General features: G+C 46.5%; 1 protein-coding gene across 6 annotated transcripts in view; it reads right to left on the bottom strand.

The window, feature by feature from the left end:
* Positions 1 to 469: 469 nt before the first annotated feature.
* The window catches only part of LOC137534587 (gastrula zinc finger protein XlCGF48.2-like), a 44814-nt gene continuing 21590 nt past the window's right edge, over positions 470 to 23693 (bottom strand). For 3 of the 6 annotated variants that reach the window (XM_068256154.1, XM_068256156.1, XM_068256155.1), the window contains 11 exons: positions 22897 to 22979; positions 22664 to 22801; positions 22164 to 22239; positions 21754 to 21851; positions 20194 to 20346; positions 18253 to 18337; positions 17389 to 17478; positions 8780 to 8869; positions 5922 to 6011; positions 3776 to 4621; positions 470 to 1531 (listed from right to left, as the gene is read on the bottom strand). In XM_068256154.1, coding sequence (XP_068112255.1) covers positions 789 to 1531; positions 3776 to 4621; positions 5922 to 6011; positions 8780 to 8869; positions 17389 to 17478; positions 18253 to 18337; positions 20194 to 20346; positions 21754 to 21851; positions 22164 to 22239; positions 22664 to 22801; positions 22897 to 22979 — 2492 coding nt within the window. In that variant the 3' untranslated portion in view covers positions 470 to 788. Of the gene's footprint in view, positions 1532 to 3207; positions 4622 to 5921; positions 6012 to 8779; positions 8870 to 17388; positions 17479 to 18252; positions 18338 to 20193; positions 20347 to 21753; positions 21852 to 22163; positions 22240 to 22663; positions 22802 to 22896; positions 22980 to 23693 lie in introns of all 6 variants that reach the window. The other 3 variants (XM_068256157.1, XR_011024371.1, XM_068256158.1) reach the window with 3 other exon arrangements.

The following is a 23693-nucleotide window of genomic DNA, read 5'->3' as shown; positions in this document are numbered from 1 at the left end:
AGGCAAACCTAAAGTTAACTCTTCTGTCTTTAAGTTAAAGGACTACTGTAGGGGTCGTGAGAAAATGAGTTGAACTTACCCGGAGCTTCTAATGGTCCCCCGCAGACTACCTGTGCCCGGGCAGCCACTTACCGATGCTCCGGCCCCGCCTCCAGTTCACTTCTGGAATTTCAGACTTCAAAGTCTGAAAACCACTGCGCCTGCATTGCCGTGTCCTCGCTCCCGCTGATGTCACCAGGAGTGTACTGCGCCGACACAGACCATACTGGGCCTGCACAGTATGCTCCTGGTGACATCAGCGGGAGCGAGGACACGGCAACGCAGGCGCAGTGGTTTTCAGACTTTAAAGTCTGAAATTCCAGAAGTGAACTGGAGGCAGGGCCGGAGCATCGGGGAGTGGCTGCACGGGCACAGGATGTCTGCAGGGGACCATTAGAAGCTCCGGGTAAGTTCAACTCCTTTCCCCCCGACCCCCTACAGTATTCCTTTAACACTGAAAATATTGATCGATGTGTGGTGGTAAGTTTTCTCTTGCCTTATTATAATCAGCATGATCTTAGTGAATTGAGGCCAATATCTGGACACTCAACCCAACTGTGGTAAGGGTGTATAATTGCACGAAATGAGCGTAACAAATGTTCAGAACAAAAATAAAACAAAACAGAACAAGGGCTCCATATACGACCTGTGTGGATGCTATGATGGCCCAACAGGTATGATTTATACTTTAAGAGTTTTATCCTGGCAGGGAAATCACTTGCCACCCAGATGAATCTTCATGTGTGAGATTACATTTTCTTTAAGGGAAAAGCCTTTTCCACATTCTTTGCACAAAAATGGCTTTGCCCCCCATGTCCTTTCTGATGTAGGATAAGGGAACTTTCATGGATAAAACACTTACCACACTCCAAACAGGGATATGGCTTCTCTGCCATATGAATTCGCTCATGCTGACGTAGGGCTTGTCTACGGGTAAAGCATCTTGTGCACTCAGAACATTTGAAGAGTTTTTTCAAAGTAGAAGATTGATCTTCACCAAGACATGGTTTTTCATGCCCAGAATCCTTAGAGGCTTCCTCTCTGGGCTGATTAATCTGATGCTCAAGAGCAGCTAACATTTGTGGGGAACAACTTTTGACAGCTGAAAAAGTGGCAATCTTGTCACAATTGTCAACTGGGTTTGCTAGAGGAAGCCCTGTGTTTCTTAAGGTGCAGAGACCACAGTTTGGACACATAAACTTAATCCCACTAGTGTTGAGCTTTTGAGATTGCTCAGAAGGTGACTTCATTAGGAACCATTTTCTGCAACGTGTGCAATGAAATGGGTTTTTTGTTTCCTGAGCAGTACTATGGGTTCCAGCCTCAGCGGAGTCAGGAAGATGACCATGTATGGTGATATCAGGCGATGGATGGATCTCAGGAAGTTCTGCAGGAAAAAGGTTTCCTCCAGCAGGATCTGCGCTTATGTTGATATCTTCTCTTTTACACTCTGCTGAAGAAACGGAATGCCCTTCGGACGTCTTCTCTCCACCTGCAGGAAATAAAGAAAATTACTCTCACACTTATAGAGATGAGCTCCTGTGAAAATGTAAGCAAAAAGCATGCTGAAACCAACTACACTCACTGATCACTTTATTAGCAACACCTGTCTAATCAGTCAATCAATCAATCACATGGCAGTATTGCAATGCATGGAACAACACATCAGTATACTAGATAATAGTAGAATGAAAAGGCTGACAATGGCCAACAACGGTCGCTTCCACTGACGATCGTTAATCTATTCTCTGTGTGTACAGTGTAAGCCCAAGGACGCTCAAGAATCCATCATCTTGGTTCCTTACTGAACCCTAAAGATGCCCGATCGCAATCTTATTTTCACACCCTCTACCAGCTCCATTGTGCGTTGATCGTCGTCCCTCAACCCTCCTTCATTGCAACAGAATGAATCGCTATCCTTCAAGCATCTGTACAGCAGCAGTTACCAATTTATCGCCCAAGGGAATGTTTCCAGACCCCCAACAGGCAACGAGTGTGTGTACTTAGCTTTACTCCTCACTCGCCCCACCCACACCTGTGACATTACAGATGCGTCACTCTGGGCCTTCACCCCACCCCCTCTGCATTACAACAGAGCACGTTGTTAGCCTACAGGTTAACTACACATTTATACAACCTAGGACCATCAATGTTGCCCGAGGGATCAAGTCCTAATCCCAGTTGGGTGACATCCATCATCTAGCATGTTAGGGCTTTAAGCGGATTGTTTCTTAAGGTTTCTTGCACACTACATGCGATTCTGCTTTTTTATACGATCCAATTTTTGATTCTGATTAAGAAACGTAGCAGCATGCAGTACTTTTTTTTTTAATCGGCATCAAAAAACGGATTGTATAAGAAAAAAATCGGAATCACATGTAGTGTGAAAGAGGCCTTAACAGCTAGAGTGGCATATCAGAAGCATATAAATACCTTCCTTTCCAAGAAATCTCAATGAAAGGTTTGCCCATAGCTCTTACAATTTTCCTGTCACAAAAACATAACAGGCCTGCTTTACTAAGATTCGAGAAGGAAACTGGAAAACCTACGAAACGTTCATTTAAAATTCTCAGCTATTAAGATGACAAAAGTTTGCAGTCCTTGTATGGATCATACTGAACCATAACAAAGGGTACTAATTAGCCAGTGTGTTAAAGATCCCACATTTGGCGTTACGAGTAAGCACTCTCAGTGAGAAATGTATTAAATAAAAACCAGGCCAGATTAAACCTGTTTAAGAATAGTCTACTATGACCAAGCCCCGGAGAACCTAAACAAAGGACTCCCACTGTTTTCTATACCAGAAAATAGGACCTAGGGTACTTCATGAGCTAAATATCACTTCCACCGAAAAACCTCTATGACAGTGTTAGTCGTGTGTAACAGAACTCATGGTGAACCATGTGATCAGTCTGATCAGCTTATAAATGATTATGGCTATAATTTAATTCTTCTCTCTTTCTCCTTTAGAACATACATGATCATGGCCAGCAAGTCAGAGCCTTTGGATTTATCACCTGATCAATAAGATCACATGCTTCTCCACAAGTTTTGTTACACAACCTACTAAAAACGTTCCTCTTGTGGGATTTTATTCAAGAATAGAACATCTCTCTAGTCTAAAATTTCTTGGTGAACTCAGACTAGCAACTGAATCAATTAACCCACTTGTTCACGGTGAGATCTGATTCACGAGTGGAACTTCTCTCCCTTAAAGATTCTTTGTGAGAAAATCATTCCAGGTTCATAAAATCCACCCTCTGAGCACAGGAAAGTGTCTCCTGATCTTTAGAAGTTGCATGATGGCTTGCAAGTGGAATATCTCCCCCACCTGAGGAACCTCTATGTGACAATATATTTTCAGTAGGTTCCAACCTCTGAGGAGACATCTTGGGACAAGCATGATTCCTCTGGTGCCTGGCAAGATCTGACTTGTGCTTGAAGCCTCTCTGACACTTAGGACATGAGAATTGTTTCTCAGCTGAGTGACTCTTCTGGTGCCTGAGCAGGTGAAACTCAGTCACAAAACGCTTTCCACATTCAGAGCACGGGAAAGGTTTGTCCTCCGTGTGGATGTGCCACTGGTGAGACCTCAGCAAAGGTTTATTAGAAAAGCACTTTTCACAGATGGGACAGGACAAAGACTTCTTGCTGGTGTGCTGCTGCTCATGACGACGCAGTACGTTTCGAGTAGAAAACCGTCTCCCACACTGAGAGCAGGAGAACAACTTCTCACCTGTGTGGATTCTATGATGGTCCACCAAATAGGATTTATACTTAAAAAGTTTTCCGCACTCAAAGCAGGGGAATAGCTCGCCACCCAGATGAATCTTCATATGCGAGGTTAAATTTTCTTTAAGGGAAAAACTTTTTCCACACTCTGTGCACAAGAATGGCTTTATCCCAGCATGTCCCTTCCGATGCCTCATAAGGGAGGAATCATGAGTAAAACACTTGCCACATTCTGAACACAGAAATGGCTTCTCTCCTGTATGAATTCGCTCATGCTGTTGTAGGGCTTGTCTACGTGTAAAACATCTTGAGCACTCGGAACATTTAAACATTTGTTTATGAGCAGAAGATTGAGCTTCACCAAGACATGTTTCTTCATGCCCAGAATGATTAGGGCCTTCTTCTTCAGTCTGATTGATCTGATGCCCAGGAGCAGCTACTGTCTGTGGGGAACTCTGGACATCTGAACAAGTGAGAATCTTGTCACGAACATCATCAACTGTGTTTGCTTGAGGAACCCCCATGTTCTGTAAAGTGCACTGACCACAGTTTGGGCATATAAACTTGATACTGCCAGTGCTGAGCTTTTGATATTGATCAATAGGTAGCTTCAATAGGAACCATTTTCTACAGCCTGTACAATTAAACAAAGAACTTGGTCCCTGAGTGTTACTGGGGGTGCCAGCCTGGGTGGGATCAGGAAGATGCCCATGTGTGCTGAGATTAGGTGAGGGATTCATCACAGAAAGTTCTGGAGCAACAGGATCTGCTGTCATATCACAATCTTCTCTTTTACACTCTGATAAACAAAAAGAATGTCCTTCGGAGGTATTGCTTGACTTCTCTCCACCTACAGGACATGAAAAATAATTAGTTTATGTTTGAATGCAGCATGTTTTTGTTTACATTTTCACAGGAGCTCATTTATAAACATAATCACTTAGCAACACTTGTACACCTGCTTATTTGTGCAATTATCTAATCGGTCAATCCCATGGCAACAGTGCAATGTATAAAATCATGCAGACACAGGTTAGCATCCTCTGCTCATGCCCCATCAAAAACTAGAAAGGTCAATCACAGTGATTTTGACAGTCGTATGTTGATGATGCCAGTAGGGCTGCTCTGAGTATTTCTTAAACTGCTGACTTTTTGGGATTCTTATGTGCAACAGTCTCCAGGGTTTACTCAGAATAGCGGAAAAAGAAAAAGATGCAGTTAGCAGCACGTCTGCAGTTAAAAAAAAAAAAAGTCCTGCTGATTTCTGAGGTCAGAGGAGCACATTTGGTACAAGAAGATGGAAAGGCTACCAATTCACAGTGGGACTGTGAATTGGTGACAGCAGCTTGAACCCATGGAACCCACCTAACAGAGGCTGATGTCTCCTGACTCCCCCACTGGCCACATACTGTCTCCCCTTTACTTCCATTGGCATTCAGTGTTATGCAGAAAACCTGCCCACATCACCTGTCCAGCACCACAGCTTAGTCAGTCCCTGAATAGTTAAAGTGAACCTTAAGCCAGAAAAAAAATGAGTTTTACTCACCTGGGGCTTCTACAGCAGTCCTGTGCCCTCGCAGCCACTCACTAATCCTCTGGTCCCCCGCTGCCAGCTAGTTTCGCTTTTGCCGTCAGGCCCGTCAGGACTGGCCACGCGTAGCTTTTTCTGCATTCCCGACTGTAATTAGTGCTATTGCAGGCCGCAACGCGTACAAAAAGACGCGTTGCCGCATATCTATGCGTTCGTAATGCAGCAACGCGTATTTTTGTACGTGTTACGGCCTGCAATAGCACTAATTACAGTCGGGAATGCGGAAACAGCTACGCATGGCCAGTCCTGACGGGCCTGTCGGCAAAAGCGAAGCTAGCTGGCAGCGGGGGACCAGAGGATTAGTGAGTGGCTGCGAGGGCACAGGACTGCTGCAGGGGGCTGGTAGAAGCCCCAGGTGAGTAAAACTCATTTTTTTCTGGCTTAAGTGTCCCTTTAAGCATTAGCAGATAATAGTCACTGCTAGGGATCATGAGATATGTAGTCCTGTTTGTCAACAGTTGGTACAGGAGGTAGAACTAACCCTAGCCCTGCTGCTAAGAAAGTGCAGAGGTAATAGAATGACACCTTGCATTACACACACATTGTATTTATCACTCACCTGTGCAAATCTCTGCAGGAAGTTCTTCCTCTTTAATCATCACAAGACTCTCCTCTTCCTCATCTTTGACATCTTCAGTTACTCTGGTGTCTGTGAATAAATTGAAGAGTGACAGCACTTTCACTGGGCTGAGAGAGCGAGATGAGAGGGATAGAGGGATAGAGAGACATCACCTCTCTTGGCTAATAATACATGAAGGCATTATGCAGGGAGATGCCTCTCTGGAGTGATGGCTCTTAGCTCCCTCTATGGGCAGATACAGTTTATCCACTATGAGGCTGAAATATCTCTCAGTAACATTAAGTACATAATTTTACTGAGAGATGTCTCCTGACTCCCCCACTGGCCACATAGTGTCTCCCCATTACTTCTAATAGGGGCTGATGTCTCCCGACTCCCCCACTGGACACATACTGTCTCCCCATTACTTCTAAAAGGGGCTGATGTCTCCTCACTCCCTCACTGGGCACATACTGTCTCTACATTACTTCTAATAGGGGCTGATGTCTACTGACTCCCCCACTAGGCACATACTGTCTCCCCATTACTTCTAATAGGGACCGATGTCTCCTGACTCCCCAACTGGTCACATACTGTCTCCCCATTACTTCTAATAGGGGCTGATGTCTCCTGACTCCCCCACTGGCCACATACTGTCTCCCCATTACTTCTAATAGGGGCTGATGTCTCCTGACTCCCCCACTGGCCACATACTGTCTCCCCATTACTTCTAATAGGGGTTGAGTCTCCTGACTTCCCAACTGGCCACATACTGTCTCCCCATTACTTCTAATAGGGGCTGATGTCTTCTGACTCCCCCACTGGGTACATACTGTCTCTCCATTACGTCTAATAGGGTCTGATGTCTCCTGACTCCTCCACTGTACACATACTGTCTCCCTATTACAGTCTCCCTATTACAGTACAGTACTATTGGCATTCAGCATTGTCACACAAAAAAACTTGCCCACATCATCTGTCCAGCAACACTGACTAAACAATCCTCAGATTATGCATGAACTACTTAACCACTAAGGGTTTTATCCCCTTAAGGACCAGAGCAATTTTCACCTTTCAGCGCTCCACCCTTTTATTCACTAATAACTTAATCACAGATTATCATGATGAAATGATCTGATTATTTTTTTTCGCCACGAATTAGGATTTCTTTGGGTGGTACATGTTGCTAAGAATTATTTTATTGTCAATGAATTTTAACGGGAGTAATAAGAAAAATTGAAAAAATTCATTATTTCTCAGGTTTTGGCCGTTATAGCTTTAAAATAAACCGTTCTACTGTGGATAAAACCCACACATTTTATTTGCCTATTTGTCCCTGTTATTACAACATTTAAAATATTTCCCTAGTACAATGTGCGGGACAATATTTTATTTAGAAATAAATGTGTATTTTTTTTCCATTTTGCGTCCATCACTAATTACAAGCCCATATTTACAAAAGATAACAGTAATATACCCTTACGACATACACATTTAAAAAGTTCAGTCCTTAAGGTAACTATTTATGTATTTTTTTAAATTGTATTTTTTTCTTTTTTTTTTAATATGCAAATGAATTATTTGTGTAACTATGGGAGAGTGGGTGAGATAAGGGGTTAATTTTAATAATATATTTATGTGTTTTTATTAAAATTAATGTGCATAGGTGTAATTTTACTATTTGGACAGAAGATGTCCTCGTACTCTTTCTTCCTGAGCATACTGTTGGTACGTGAACAGGAAGTAACTTGTGTATGTGTTCACTTAGTTTCTTACAATGACCGCAGGCATCTCATTGATGCCAGCGATCATTGACACAGGGATTTAGATCAATGAATGGGAACTGCATTCATTAAAGAGAACCCGAGGTGGGTTCTAATAACTCTATTAGCACACAGAGGCTGGGTCTGCACATAATGCCCAGCCTCTGTTGCTATACCGTCTCCCCCCAGGCCCCCCCTGCGCTCTGCTGTCCCCCATAAATCACACAGCCGTGCTAGCGACACTCAGCGTGTCGATAGCCGGCTGTGTACATTTGCACTGTCACTCTCACCGCTCCCCCGCCTCCTCTATGTCGGCGCTCCCCGCCTGCGTCCCTTCACTCCAATCAGCGGCGAGGGAAGGGATGCAGGAGAGGAGCGGCGACATACAGGAGGCGGGGAGCGGAGCTGAATGGCAGTGCAAATGTAAACAGCCGGCTAGCGATGTCGCTAGCACAGCTGTGTGATTTATGGGGACAGCAGAGCGCAGGAGAGTCCTGGGGGGGAGGCGGTATAGCAACAGAGGCTGGGCATTATGTGCAGACCCAGCCTCTGTGTGCTAATAGGATTATTAGAACCCAACTCGGGTTCTCTTTATTCTCCCTACTAACGGGCAGCGACGAGAACACGCAGCCCCCACAGCGCCGTACGAATGAATATCTACGTCACTTCAGATGAAGTTCTGCAGGGCGTACATATATTGCACGCTGTGCAGTAACTAGTTAAAATACCTCCTGAATAGTGAAATATTAACAACTAAAAGTCAATGCTAGGGATCATGGGACATGTAGTCCTGTTTGTCGACAGTTGGTGCAGGAGGTAGAACCAGGGATGGTCAACAAAATGCAAATAATTTCGAGTTGATGCAGCATTATGCAAATGTTCTTATCAAATGCATGCACCTTAAACATAAACAAATCAAATCTTGCTGAGGTAAAATCTCAATCTCAATTTCCAGATGCATAAATTTGTGTACAACATTTGCAGAATCCTGCATCAACTCAAAATGATTTGCATCTCATTGACCATCCCTAAGTAGAACTAACCCTAGCATGCTGCTAAGACTTTCATTGCACACACAATGTATTTATCACTCACCTCTGCTAATCTCTGCAGGAAGTTCTTCCTCTTTAATCACCACAAGACTCTCCTCTTCCTCATCTTTGATATCTTGAGTCACTCCGGTGTCTGTGAATAAATTGAAGAGTGACAGCACTTTTACTGAGTATAGGAAACACCAGAGAGAGAGACAGCCCACCTCTCTTATTACACATGGCAACATGACACAGGGAGGAGGCTCTTTGGAGTCACAGCTCTTAGCTTCCCCATTGGCAATATACTGTGTCCCCATTACTTCTAATAGGGGCTGATGTCTCCTGACTCCTCCACTGGCCACATACTGTCTCCCCATTACTTCTAATAGGGGCTGATGTCTCCTGACTCCCCCACTGGCCACATACTGTCTCCCCATTACTTCTAATAGGGGCTGATGTCTCCTGACTCCCCCACTGGCCACATACTGCCTCCCCATTAATTCTAATAGGGGCTGGTGTCTCCGGACTCCCCCACTGGCCACATACTGTCTCCCCATTACTTCTAATAGGGGCTGATGGCTCCTGACTCCCCACTGGCCGCATACTGTCTCTCCATTACTTCTAATAGGGGCTGATGTCTCCTGACTCCCCCACTGGCCACATACTGTCTCCCCATTACTTCTAATAGGGGCTGGTGTCTCCTGACTCCCCCACTGGCCACATACTGTCTCACCATTACTTCTAATAGAGGCTGATGTCTCCTGACTCCCCCACTGGCCGCATACTGTCTCTCCATTACATCTAATAGGGGCTAATGTCTCCTGACTCCCCCACTGGGCACATACTGTCTCTCCATTTCTTCTAATAGAGGCTGATGTCTCCTGCTTCCCCCACTGGCCACATACTGTCTCCCCATTACTACTAATAGGTGCTGATGTCTCCTGACGCCCCCACTGGCCACATACTGTCTCCCCATTACTTCTAATAGGGGCTGATGTCTCCTGACTCCCCCACTGGCCACATACTGTCTCCCCATTACTTCTAATGCTGGTGTGTCCTGACTCCCCCACTGGCCACATACTGTCTCCCCATTACTTCTAATAGGTGCTGATGTCTCCTGACTCCCCCACTGGCCACATACTGTCTCCCCATTACTTCTAATGCTGGTGTCTCCTGACTCCCCCACTGGCCACATACTGTCTCCCCAGTACTTCTAATAGCGGCTGATGTCTACTGACTCCCCCACTGGGCACATACTGTCTCCCCATTACTTCTAATGGGGGCTGATGTCTCCAAACTCCCCCAGTGGCCACATACTGTCTCCCTATTACTTCTAATAGGGGCTGATGTCTCCTGACTCTCCCACTGGCCACATACTGTCTCCCCATTACTTCTAATAGGGGCTGATGTCTCCTGACTCCCCCACTGGCCACATACTGTCTCCCCATTACTTCTAATGCTGGTGTCTCCTGACTCCCCCACTGGCCACATACTGTCTCCCCATTACTTCTAATGCTGGTGTCTCCTGACTCCCCCACTGGCCACATACTGTCTCCCCATTAATTCTAATAGGGGTTAATGGCTCCTGACTCCCCCACTGGCCACATACTGTCTCCCCATTACTTCTAATGGGGGCTGATGTCTCCAGACTCCCCCACTGGACACATACTGTCTCCCCATTACTTCTAATGCTGGTGTCTCCTGACTCCCCCACTGGCCACATACTGTCTCCCCATTACTTCTAATGCTGATGTCTTCTGACTCCCCCACTGGCCACATACTGTCTCCCCAGTACTTCTAATAGGGGCTGATGTCTACTGACTCCCCCACTGGCCACATACTGTCTCCAGATTACTTCTAATAGGGGCTGATGTCTCCTGACTCCCCCACTGAGCACATACTGTCTCCCCATTATTTGTAATAGTGGCTGATGTCTCCTGACTCCCCCACTGGCCACATACTGTCTCTCCATTACTTCTAATACGGGCTGATGTCTCCTGACTCCCCCACTGAGCACATACTGTCTCCCCATTATTTCTAATAGTGGCTGATGTCTCCTGACTCCCCCACTGGCCACATACTGTCTCCCCATCACTTCTAATAGGGGCTGTCTCCTGACTCCCCCACTGGCCACATACTGTCTCCCCATTATTTCTAATAGTGGCTGATGTCTCCTGACTCCCCCACTGGCCACATACTGTCTCTCCATTACTTCTAATACGGGCTGATGTCTCCTGACTCCCCCACTGGCCACATACTGTCTCCCTATTACTTCTAATAGGGGCTGATGTCTCCTGACTCCCCCACTGGCCACATACTGTCTCCCTGTTACTTCTAATGGGGGCTGATGTCTCCAGACTCCCCCACTGGCCACATACTGTCTCCCCATTATTTCTAATAGGGGCTGATGGCTCCTGACTCCCCCACTGGCCACATACTGTCTCCCCATTACTTCTAATGCTGGTGTCTCGTGACTCCCCCACTGGCCACATACTGTCTCCTTATTACTTCTAATAGGGGCTAATGGCTCCTGACTCCCCCACTGGCCACATACTGTCTCCCCATTACTTCTACTGCTGGTGTCTCCTGACTCCCCCACTGGGCACATACTGTCTCCTCATTACTTCTAATAGGGGCTGATGTCTCCTGACTCCCCCACTGGCCACATACTGTCTCTCCATTACTTCTAATAGGGGCTGATGTCTCCTGACTCCCCCACTGGCCACATACTGTCTCCCTATTACATCTAATAGGGGCTAATGTCTCCTGACTCCCCCACTGGGCACATACTGTCTCCCCATTACTTCTAATAGGGGCTGATGTCTCCTGACTCCCCCACTGGTCACATACTGTCTCCCCATTACTTCTAATAGTGGCTGATGTCTCCTGACTCCCCCACTGGGCACATACTGTCTCCCCATTACTTCTAATAGGGGCTAATGTCTCCTGACTCCCCCACTGGGCACATACTGTCTCCCCATTACTTCTAATAGGGGCTGATGCCTCCTGACTTCCCCACTGGGCACATAATGTCTCCCCATTACTTCTAATAGGGGCTGATGTCTCCTGACTCCCTCACTGGCCACATACTGTCTCCCCATTACTTCTAATGCTGATGTCTCCTGACTCCCCTACTGGCCACATACTGTCTCCCCATTACTTTTAATAGGTGCTGATGTCTCCTGACTCCCCCACTGGCCACATACTGTCTCCCCATTACTTCTAATGCTGGTATCTCCTGACTCCCCCACTGGCCACATACTGTCTCCCCAGTACTTCTAATAGGGGCTGATGTCTCCTGACTCCCCCACTGGGCACATACTGTCTCCCCATTATTTCTAATAGTGGCTGATGTCTCCTGACTCCCCCACTGGCCACATACTGTCTCTCCATTACTTCTAATACGGGCTGATGTCTCCTGACTCCCCCACTGGCCACATACTGTCTCCCCATTACTTCTAATAGGGGCTGATGTCTCCTGACTCCCCCACTGGCCACATACTGTCTCCCCATTACTTCTAATGGGGGCTGATGTCTCCAGACTCCCCCACTGGACACATACTGTCTCCCCATTACTTCTAATGCTGGTGTCTCCTGACTCCCCCACTGGCCACATACTGTCTCCCCATTACTTCTAATGCTGATGTCTTCTGACTCCCCCACTGGCCACATACTGTCTCCCCAGTACTTCTAATAGGGGCTGATGTCTACTGACTCCCCCACTGGCCACATACTGTCTCCCCATTACTTCTAATAGGGGCTGATGTCTCCTGACTCCCCCACTGAGCACATACTGTCTCCCCATTATTTCTAATAGTGGCTGATGTCTCCTAACTCCCCCACTGGCCACATACTGTCTCTCCATTACTTCTAATACGGGCTGATGTCTCCTGACTCCCCCACTGGCCACATACTGTCTCCCCATTTCTTCTAATGGGGGCTGATGTCTCCAGACTCCCCCACTGGACACATACTGTCTCCCTATTACTTCTAATAGGGGCTGATGTCTCCTGACTCTCCCACTGGCCACATACTGTCTCTCCATTACTTCTAATAGGGGCTTATGTCTCCTCACTCCCTCACTGGGCACATACTGTCTCTCCATTACTTCTAATGCTGGTGTCTCCTGACTCCCCCACTGGCCACATACTGTCTCCTTATTACTTCTAATAGGGGCTAATGGCTCCTGACTCCCCCACTGGCCACATACTGTCTCCCCATTACTTCTACTGCTGGTGTCTCCTGACTCCCCCACTGGCCACATACTGTCTCCTCATTACTTCTAATAGGGGCTGATGTCTCCTGACTCCCCCACTGGTCACATACTGTCTCCCCATTACTTCTACTGCTGGTGTCTCCTGACTCCCCACTGGCCACATACTGTCTCCCCATTACTTCTAATAGGGGCTGATGTCTCCTGACTCTCCCACTGGCCACATACTGTCTCCCCATTACTTCTAATAGGGGCTGATGTCTCCTCACTCCCTCACTGGGCACATACTGTCTCCTCATTACTTCTAATAGGGGCTGATGTCTCCTGACTCCCCCACTGGTCACATACTGTCTCTCCATTACTTCTAATGCTGGTTTCTCCTGACTCCCCCACTGGCCACATACTGTCTCCTCATTACTTTTATTAGCACTGATGTCTCCCGACTCCCCCACTGGCCACATACTGTCTCCTCATTACTTCTAATAGGGGCTAATGGCTCCTGACTCCCCCACTGGCCACATACTGTCTCCCCATTACTTCTAATAGGGGCTGATGTCTCCTGACTCCCCCACTGGGCACATACTGTCTCCCCATTACTTCTAATAGGGGCTGATGTCTCCTGACTCCCCCACTGGGCACATACTGTCTCCCCATTACTTCTAATAGGGGCTGATGTCTCCTGACTCCCCCACTGGCCACATACTGTCTCCTCATTACTTCTAATAGGGGCTGATGTCTCCTGACTCCCCCACTGGTCACATACTGTCTCCCCATTACTTCTACTGCTGGTGTCTCCTGACTCCCCACTGGCCACATACTGTCTCCCCATTACTTCTAATAGGGGCTGATGTCTCCTGACTCTCCCACTGGCCACATACTGTCTCCCCATTACTTCTAATAGGGGCTGATGTCTCCTCACTCCCTCACTGGGCACATACTGTCTCCTCATTACTTCTAATAGGGGCTGATGTCTCCTGACTCCCCCACTGGTCACATACTGTCTCTCCATTACTTCTAATGCTGGTTTCTCCTGACTCCCCCACTGGCCACATACTGTCTCTTCATTACTTCTATTAGCACTGATGTCTCCCGACTCCCCCACTGGCCACATACTGTCTCCTCATTACTTCTAATAGGGGCTAATGGCTCCTGACTCCCCCACTGGGCACATACTGTCTCCTCATTACTTCTAATAGGGGCTGATGTCTCCTGATCCCCCAATGGGCACATACTGTCTCCCCATTACTTCTAATAGTGGCTGATGTCTCCCGACTCCCCCACTGGCCACATACTGTCTCCGCATTACTTCTAATAGGGGCTGATGTCTCCTGACTCCCCCACTGGCCACATACTGTCTCCCCATTACATCTAATGCTGGTGTCTCCTGACTCCCCCACTGGTCACATACTGTCTCCCCATTACTTCTAATAGGGGCTGATGTCTCCTGACTCCCCCACTGGCCACATACTGTCTCTCCATTACTTCTAATAGGGGTTAATGTCTCCTCACTCCCTCACTGGGCACATACTGTCTCCTCATTACTTCTAATAGGGGCTGATGTCTCCTAACTTCCCCACTGGTCACATACTGTCTCCCCATTACTTCTAATGCTGGTGTCTCCTGACTCCCCCACTGGCCACATACTGTCTCCCCATTACTTCTAATAGGGGCTGATGTCTCCTGACTCCCCCACTGGCCACATACTGTCTCTCCATTACTTCTAATACGGGCTGATGTCTCCTGACTCCCCCACTGGCCACATACTGTCTCCCCATTTCTTCTAATGGGGGCTGATGTCTCCAGACTCCCCCACTGGACACATACTGTCTCCCTATTACTTCTAATAGAAGCTGATGTCTCCTGACTCTCCCACTGGCCACATACTGTCTCTCCATTACTTCTAATAGGGGCTGATGTCTCCTCACTCCCTCACTGGGCACATACTGTCTCTCCATTACTTCTAATGCTGGTGTCTCCTGACTCCCCCACTGGCCACATACTGTCTCCTTATTACTTCTAATAGGGGCTAATGGCTCCTGACTCCCCCACTGGCCACATACTGTCTCCCCATTACTTCTACTGCTGGTGTCTCCTGACTCCCCCACTGGCCACATACTGTCTCCTCATTACTTCTAATAGGGGCTGATGTCTCCTGACTCCCCCACAGGTCACATACTGTCTCCCCATTACTTCTACTGCTGGTGTCTCCTGACTCCCCACTGGCCACATACTGTCTCCCCATTACTTCTAATAGGGGCTGATGTCTCCTGACTCTCCCACTGGCCACATACTGTCTCCCCATTACTTCTAATAGGGGCTGATGTCTCCTCACTCCCTCACTGGGCACATACTGTCTCCTCATTACTTCTAATAGGGGCTGATGTCTCCTGACTCCCCCACTGGTCACATACTGTCTCTCCATTACTTCTAATGCTGGTTTCTCCTGACTCCCCCACTGGCCACATACTGTCTCCTCATTACTTTTATTAGCACTGATGTCTCCCGACTCCCCCACTGGCCACATACTGTCTCCTCATTACTTCTAAAAGGGGCTAATGGCTCCTGACTCCCCCACTGGCCACATACTGTCTCCCCATTACTTCTAATAGGGGCTGATGTCTCCTGACTCCCCCACTGGGCACATACTGTCTCCCCATTACTTCTAATAGGGGCTGATGTCTCCTGACTCCCCCACTGGCCACATACTGTCTCCTCATTACTTCTAATAGGGGCTGATGTCTCCTGACTCCCCCACTGGTCACATACTGTCTCCCCATTACTTCTACTGCTGGTGTCTCCTGACTCCCCACTGGCCACATACTGTCTCCCCATTACTTCTAATAGGGGCTGATGTCTCCTGACTCTCCCACTGGCCACATACTGTCTCCCCATTACTTCTAATAGGGGCTGATGTCTCCTCACTCCCTCACTGGGCACATACTGTCTCCTCATTACTTCTAATAGGGGCTGATGTCTCCTGACTCCCCCACTGGTCACATACTGTCTCTCCATTACTTCTAATGCTGGTTTCTCCTGACTCCCCCACTGGCCACATACTGTCTCCTCATTACTTCTATTAGCACTGATGTCTCCCGACTCCCCCACTGGCCACATACTGTCTCCTCATTACTTCTAATAGGGGCTAATGGCTCCTGACTCCCCCACTGGGCACATACTGTCTCCTCATTACTTCTAATAGGGGCTGATGTCTCCTGACTCCCCCACTGGTCACATACTGTCTCCCCATTACTTCTAATAGGGGCTGATGTCTCCTGACTCCCCCACTGGCCACATACTGTCTCTCCATTACTTCTAATAGGGGTTAATGTCTCCTCACTTCCTCACTGGGCACATACTGTCTCCTCATTACTTCTAATAGGGGCTGATGTCTCCTAACTTCCCCACTGGTCACATACTGTCTCCCCATTACTTCTAATGCTGGTGTCTCCTGACTCCTACACTGGCCACATACTGTCTCCCCATTACTTCTAATAGGGGCTGATGTCTCCTGACTCCCCCACTGGCCACATACTGTCTCTCCATTACTTCTAATAGGGGTTGATGTCTCCTCACTCCCTCACTGGGCACATACTGTCTCCTCATTACTTCTAATAGGGGCTGATGTCTCCTAACTTCCCCACTGGTCACATACTGTCTCCCCATTACTTCTAATGCTGGTGTCTCCTGACTCCCCCGCTGGCCACATACTGTCTCCGCATTACTTCTAATAGGGGCTAATGGCTCCTGACTCCCCCACTGGCCACATACTGTCTCCCCATTACTTCTAATGCTGGTGTCTCCTGACTCCCCCACTGGTCACATACTGTCTCCCCATTACTTCTAATAGGGGCTAATGGCTCCTGACTCCCCCACTGGCCACATACTGTCTCCCCATTACTTCTAATGCTGGTGGCTCCTGTCTCCCCCACTGGCCACATACTGTCTCCTCATTACTTCTAATAGGGGCTGATGTCTCCTGACTCCCCCACTGGCCACATACTGTCTCCCCATTACTTCTAATGCTGGTGGCTCCTGTCTCCCCCACTGGCCACATACTGTCTCCCCATTACTTCTAATAGGGGCTAATGGCTCCTGACTCCCCCACTGGCCACATACTGTCTCCCCATTACTTCTAATGCTGGTGGCTCCTGTCTCCCCCACTGGCCACAGACTTTCTCCCCTTTTACTTCCATTGGCATTCAGCGTTGTCACACAGAAAACCTGCCCAAATCATCTGTCCAGCACCACTGCTTAAACAATCCTTTGATTGCGCATTAAAATACTTCCTGAATAGTTAAGTATTAGCAATTAAAGGCCACTACCAGGGATCATGGGACATGTAGTCCTGGTTATTGACAGCTGGTGCAGGAGGTAGAACTAACCCTAGCCCTTCTGCTAAGAAACTGCAGAGGGAATAGAATGACAAATTTCACTGCACACACATCATGTTTATCACTCACCTGTGCTAATCTCTACAGGAAGTTCTTCCTCTTTAATCACCACAAGACTTTCCTCTTCCTCAAGTTTAACATCTTCAGTCACTCCGGTGTCTGTGAATAAATTGAAGAGTGACAGCACTTTTACTGGGCTGTATAAGAAACACCAGAGAGAGAGACAGCCCACCTCTTTTATACATGGGAGCATGACGCAGGGGGGAGGCTCTTAGGGCTGATGTCTCCTGACTCCCCCACTGGGCACATACTGTCTCCCCATTACTTCTAATAGGGGCTGATGTCTCCTGACTCCCCCACTGGCCACATACTGTCTCCCCATTACTTCTAATGGGGGCTGATGTCTCCAGACTCCCCCACTTGCCACATACTGTCTCCCCATTACTTCTAATGCTGGTGTCTCCTGACTCCCCCACTGGGCACATACTGTCTCCCCATTACTTCTAATAGAGGCTGATGTCTCCTGACTCCCCCACTGGGCACATACTGTCTCCCCATTACTTCTAATAGAGGCTGAAGTCTCCTGACTCCCCCACTGGGCACATACGGTCCCCCAGTTACTGCTAATGGGGTCTGGTGTCTCCTGGTTCCCCCAATGGATACATACTGTTGCCCCAAAATTTCAAAATAGAATAGGATGCCTCCTGACTCCCTCAGTGAGCATGATCTATTTCCTTGTAACTTCTCCAAGGACCTGTTGGCTTCTTCTGACTCTACTACTAGACACATTCTGTTTCATCATTACTTTTATTAGGAGATGACAGCTCTTGGCAGCCCCACTGGGCACTAGCAGTCTCTAAATTAACTGACACGGGAGGGGGGGGGGGGGGGGGGTGAGCTGAATTAGGTGTTACTCTTTCCCTTATTCCTCACCTGGGCTGATCTCTGAAAGAATCTCCTCCTCTTCCCACGGCTCATCATCCATCTCATATCCCAAAGCCTCATCTTCTGTATCCATCTGAAAATTAGTCAAGCTTTTACTCTAAACAAACCACCATATTTAAAAAAAGTTTTTTCCCATCTATTCACGAAGGAGTTTTTTTAGAGTAAGAGTGGTTAAAATCTGGAATATTTTACCATAGTAAAATTGTCTATCTGCATTTAAAGGATACTGCGCGACCTAGTCAAGGAGCGCTCTGCGCATGAGGTAAGCGTGATCTCACACGCATGCGCAGAGTGGATGCGCGCAGCTAGTACAGGCGCAGTGTTGCCCGACTTTGTCCATCCGGAAGACGGGCATTTAAGAGAATCTGAGAGGCAGGAATGAGAATGGGGGGGAACAGTGGGCATCTGGAAAGCTCACCATACATGCCAGCTCCCCAGTTTCTCCTATATATTTCAGCTCTGGTATCTTGGATTCCTTGTTCACATTGCGTTCCGCTCGCGTTGGCCGTTTTTTGACAAGTTTTCTTTTCGGTTTCTGTGCGTTGGATGTTTTTGTTAAGCGCTTTTCTGAGCGCTTTTGCAGAGCTTTTTTTCACTTCCTTACGTCAGTGAGAAAGTGAACTCTTAGATCCGGAAAAGAATAAATACAATGTATTTAACGCTTACACAATCGCTGCACAAATTTTGTGAGCGTTTTGCGTTTTCCTATACCTTCCATTGAGGCAAAATCGCCTCAGGAATGACCCATACACCTCTTATCTGAGCGGATCGGAAACGAACTGCTCAGATGTGAACTTTGTCATAGAAAATCATTGCACAAGGGCTTTCAGGGTGATTTTGAAAATCGCCAGAGCTTAAAAAAATCTCAGAAACACCCCCAGTGTGAATGAGCCCTAAAAGAGGGCTTGGATGCTTTCCTTGCATTGAAGGACATCCATGGCTATAATGACTAGGTAATTCCAGGCAGAGTTGATCCAGGGATTCATCTGACTGCCATCTGGAGTCCATCTCCAAATCTCATTTTCCCAGCTACATGCCATTTATCTTATATGCACCAGCTCTACCACTGGTACGTCCAAAGTGACCTTACATTTATCTACATTAAATTTCATCTGCCATGTGTCTGCCTATATGGCCATGCTGTTGTAAAATGTCTCTGTGCTGCTTAGTGTTAATTATTCTGAACAATTATGTGTCATCTGTGAAGGTGGCTACATTACTCTGTATTGTGTCTACTAAATCATTGATAAATTGAAAATAATTGGACTTAGTACTGACCCCTGCAGGACCCCACTGCTAACAGTTTACCATTTTGAGTATGATCCGTTTACCACCACTCTTTGCTTTCTGTCCCTTAAAGTGAACCTGAAGCAGGGAAAAAAACCAAAAAGTTAGATACTTACCTATGTAGGGGGAAGGCTCCAGATAGCATAAAGCCTTCCCGTTCCTCCCTCTCTCTCGTTGTTCCAGTGCCGGGCCCCAGTGAAGTTCTTTAATCTGCTAGGTCAAACACCTCATCGGCCCTTCTCGGGCAGCCTTCGGAAGTACTTGTGTCACCGAATGGAGAGCCTATTAAGCTAGTAGGTTCTCCAAACTTTGTTGCTTATCGCAGAAAAACAATTACTGACCTGGGGAAGCGGAATTCAACCTGTGAAACGCTTTGTCTATAGTGTTTTCAATAAATATTGTTTTACTTAGTCCTTGCTGTTTTTTGTCCCTTACGGTAAGCCAACCTTCATGTTTTAACTGGTTCCAATTGGGGCGCCTCCTCCCATCCCTTAACCTGAAGCAAGTTTCCTCGCTTCAGGTTCACAGTAACCAGTTCTATCCACATACACACATCTTATCCTAGTCCCAGTATCCCCAGCTCCTGGACCACAACTTATCTTGCACATTAGATATTTAATAATGGCCATCAGTTTCAGCTACCTGCTGACAGTGAGGGAATCTGTAATGCTCCTCAGATGAATCTTGGGAATAAAAAGGACCAGTATATTGATCTTGTGGATCTGTGATAAAGGAGCCATCGCCATCCACGTACATTTCTTCCTCTTCTTCTTTAACATTTATCTGGTCAATGTTCTACAAGGGATCCAGAAAACATTGATTTGAGATTTGAAGGAATATGAAAAATATCACTGAATAAAATCTACACAGTCTCCCTACAGATGATACAACACAGAGACAAAAAGTGGAAAATTACTGACAGAATTATTCCAAGCATTTTCTTGCGTACTGGTGGCTTAAAAGACATTTTATTGCCAAGGTGTCCCCTACTGGACCTATTTTCAGTTCACGTATAGAGCAAATAGATCCAACGATGATGCCATCGATGTCTGACTGAAGCTTAAAAATGACCATCTGTACAAATCAAACTTGAATGCCAGCAACCTCCTACTGGACAACCATCTGCCCCACATACTACAGAACAATCTTGAAGCACTTGAGGTCCATCCCACCCTATGCCTACAGACTTCCTGGGTGATATCTCCTCTCAACCAAGAGTCACAAACAAAGGTGCCCCACAAGGCTGCGTCCTGTCATCGATCCTGTGGCAAAATGTCAAGGTCATCAAATTGTTGACAAAACCACCATTGTTAAAGTGGACCCAAATTAAAAATACAAGAAATAAAATCTATTTTCTAAATTATAATAATAAATAGCAGCCTTTTTTCAGCTGCATGATGACAAATATAACATATTTTACATTTATTGGAGGAACTCCTCCCTTCCTTTCATATTGCCGGGACAGAATCCGGCAAACTGGTGGAGTAGGAGGTGTCCAGCAAAGGAGGAATTGCTAGTGGCTGCCACCTGTATAACTCTAGTTATGAAAAGAGAAGGGTGAAAAGCATGCACTGAAATGCTCATAGGCTTGAAGGAGTGTTTATTTATCTTTGTATGTGTCAGAGTGGTGCAACTAAATATTTTGAATTAAAAAAAAAAATGTTAGGTTTGGGTCCCCTTTAACCTTGTAACCAAGAACTACAAGCAGGCCTACCAACAGGAGGTTGCCAAAATAGGCCATTGGTGTAGGAAGATCAGGCTGGTCTTTAACGCAGCCAAAACCATCGAGATGATAGTCGACTTCAGGAAGCATGTCTCCACCCCACCTCCAATCTAGATTGACGACACAGAGGCCGAAAGAGTAGCCAGCGTCCACCCTCTTGAACTCCCTTCCATGCTCTTCTACTCCCAGCGCTCAACCCTTCACTCCCTCCTCCCCCTCCCCCACCAAGGTCGATAGACTGTATAGTGGAACACTGTTTCGTAATGTATCTGCTTGACACAGCTGTTAATTGTGCTTTGTTACATTACCTATAGTCTTATTTCTACTCTGAGCCATGTATGTGCCAAACCTGATTCTGGACATGACCCAGTTGTGCTTGGCAAATAAAAGGTTTCTGCTTCTGAAATTACCTCGGAGAAAACTTAGGAGAAAAAGTGAATTGAATAAGGACCCTTGTGTTTGGTGAGATGCCCAGCTACCTGATAATGTTGTGGGATGTTGTAAGATTCAGTGGGAGAATCCAGAGAATAAAGAGGACCAGAATGTGTCTCTGATGGATTTCTGTTATTGGATCCATCTATATTGGAAAAAAACACATACACAGTTATGAAGACAAAGAAATAATATGTTCAGTCAGATGATAGAAAAATCTAGGTGTACCTTCAATACCATCCTCTACTTTACATAAAAAGCCTCCACAGATCTGCCCCAAAGGAACTTAGTTTTAGCTACTCCCCGCCCAAGAAGAGCTAACAATATGATTTTTTTTTAAGGTGTATGGTTTATAAGTACACATGGGTCCTTCCCAGTTCATGTTTAGAGGATGTGTACAGCTAGGCTAGTCCTCCCTATTGTTCTCTCCTTTAAAAAAGTGAAAGTCTCCTCTTACCTGGAGCTGTTACAGGCTGCTGATTCTTACTCTTGACATCCTTGTAGGGATTTTTGCCTCCTAAATTCTTCCCGTCCTACTTGGAAAAAAATGAAAAATAGATCCTGACATCTTACTTAAAGGGAACCTGAAGCAAGACGTATATGGAGGTTGTCATATATATTTTCTTTTAAACAATACTCGTTGCCTGGCAGCCCTGCTGATCTATGGCTAATTTGATTTGAATAACACCAGAAACCAGCATGCAGCTCATCTTGACAGATTTGACTAAAATGTCAGGAACACCTGATCTGCTGCATGCTTGTTCAGGGTCTATGGCTAAACGTATTAGAGGCAGAGGATCAGCCGGAGAGCCAGGCAACTGGCATTGCTTAAAAGGAAATAAATATGGCAACCTCCATATCCCTGTCACTTCACTTGAACACATAATGATGCAGTTACCTTCCAAACACACCAATGCTATTACTGGACAATAGCTCATAATTTCCAGCACTGCTCACCTCTCCTTTCAGCAGCTCTGTCATTTTCTTGATAACTTGAAGAATCTTCCTGTATCTCTTAGAGGTCAGGGTGGGACGTGGAGGCACTGTGATCGCAGTGAGGGCTCTACCTGACGGCTTCTTCAATACAAGGCAGTCCTGTATATAAACATATTCATTGCCATTATGTAGCCACGGAAATCCCAGTTAGGACTGTGTATCATTACAGTGACAGAATTATTAATAAGTCTCACCTCTCCAGTCAGCAAATATATTACCTCCAGGATGAGGTCTAACATGCTCATGTTACTAATGTCCTTCTCCACCAACAGATGATCTAGAAAAATGACCAATTAGAAGCAACTGTTAGGGAAAAATAAAAACACACAAGTCATATGCATGTAGAACAAACAGAAGGGACAGGTGAGGAGAGGGAACAGAGTCCCCCATCAGCACAGAGTATATCAGCACAGGACGGATAGGGGTGGTAAAATTGGCCAGTCATCTGCAGATTTAAATTGGATGCGTATGTAGCATTACGCTCTTGGCACTTCCTCTTCCCAGAGATTCACATATTTATTCTTGTTAGAAGGCTAGTTTAATACAGCTGTAAAGTGAGACTGTTTGTGATCACAAAACTCTGCTGGTCAAAACATTTGTGACATTTTATATACTGCCAATGAAAATATAGGTTCATTTAATTTGTAACTGTACCAAAAAAAGTACTCCTGGAGGGGTACTTACCAGGGCTGGGGAGTCGGTACAAAAATAATCCGGGTCCTCAGTTTATAAAACCACCGACTCCAGGTACCCAAAATTGCTCCAACTCCTTAGTCTTATACTTACCAGGGCTGTGGAGTTGGTACAAAAAGCATCCAAGTCCGACGCCTCAGTTTACGAAACCACCGATTCCAGGTACCCAAAATTGCTCCGACTCCTCGACTTTGACTCCACAGCTCTGGTATTTACCTCAGGAGGGGGAAGCCTCTGGATCCTAAAGACTGCTTCCCTTGACCTCCTCCGCAGCCCCAGTCTAGAACTGGAACCCACT

This window comes from Hyperolius riggenbachi, chromosome 10 (assembly GCF_040937935.1).
Source record: "Hyperolius riggenbachi isolate aHypRig1 chromosome 10, aHypRig1.pri, whole genome shotgun sequence".
Lineage (NCBI taxonomy): Eukaryota > Metazoa > Chordata > Amphibia > Anura > Hyperoliidae > Hyperolius > Hyperolius riggenbachi.
This window is presented reverse-complemented; position numbering and strand designations above follow the sequence as displayed.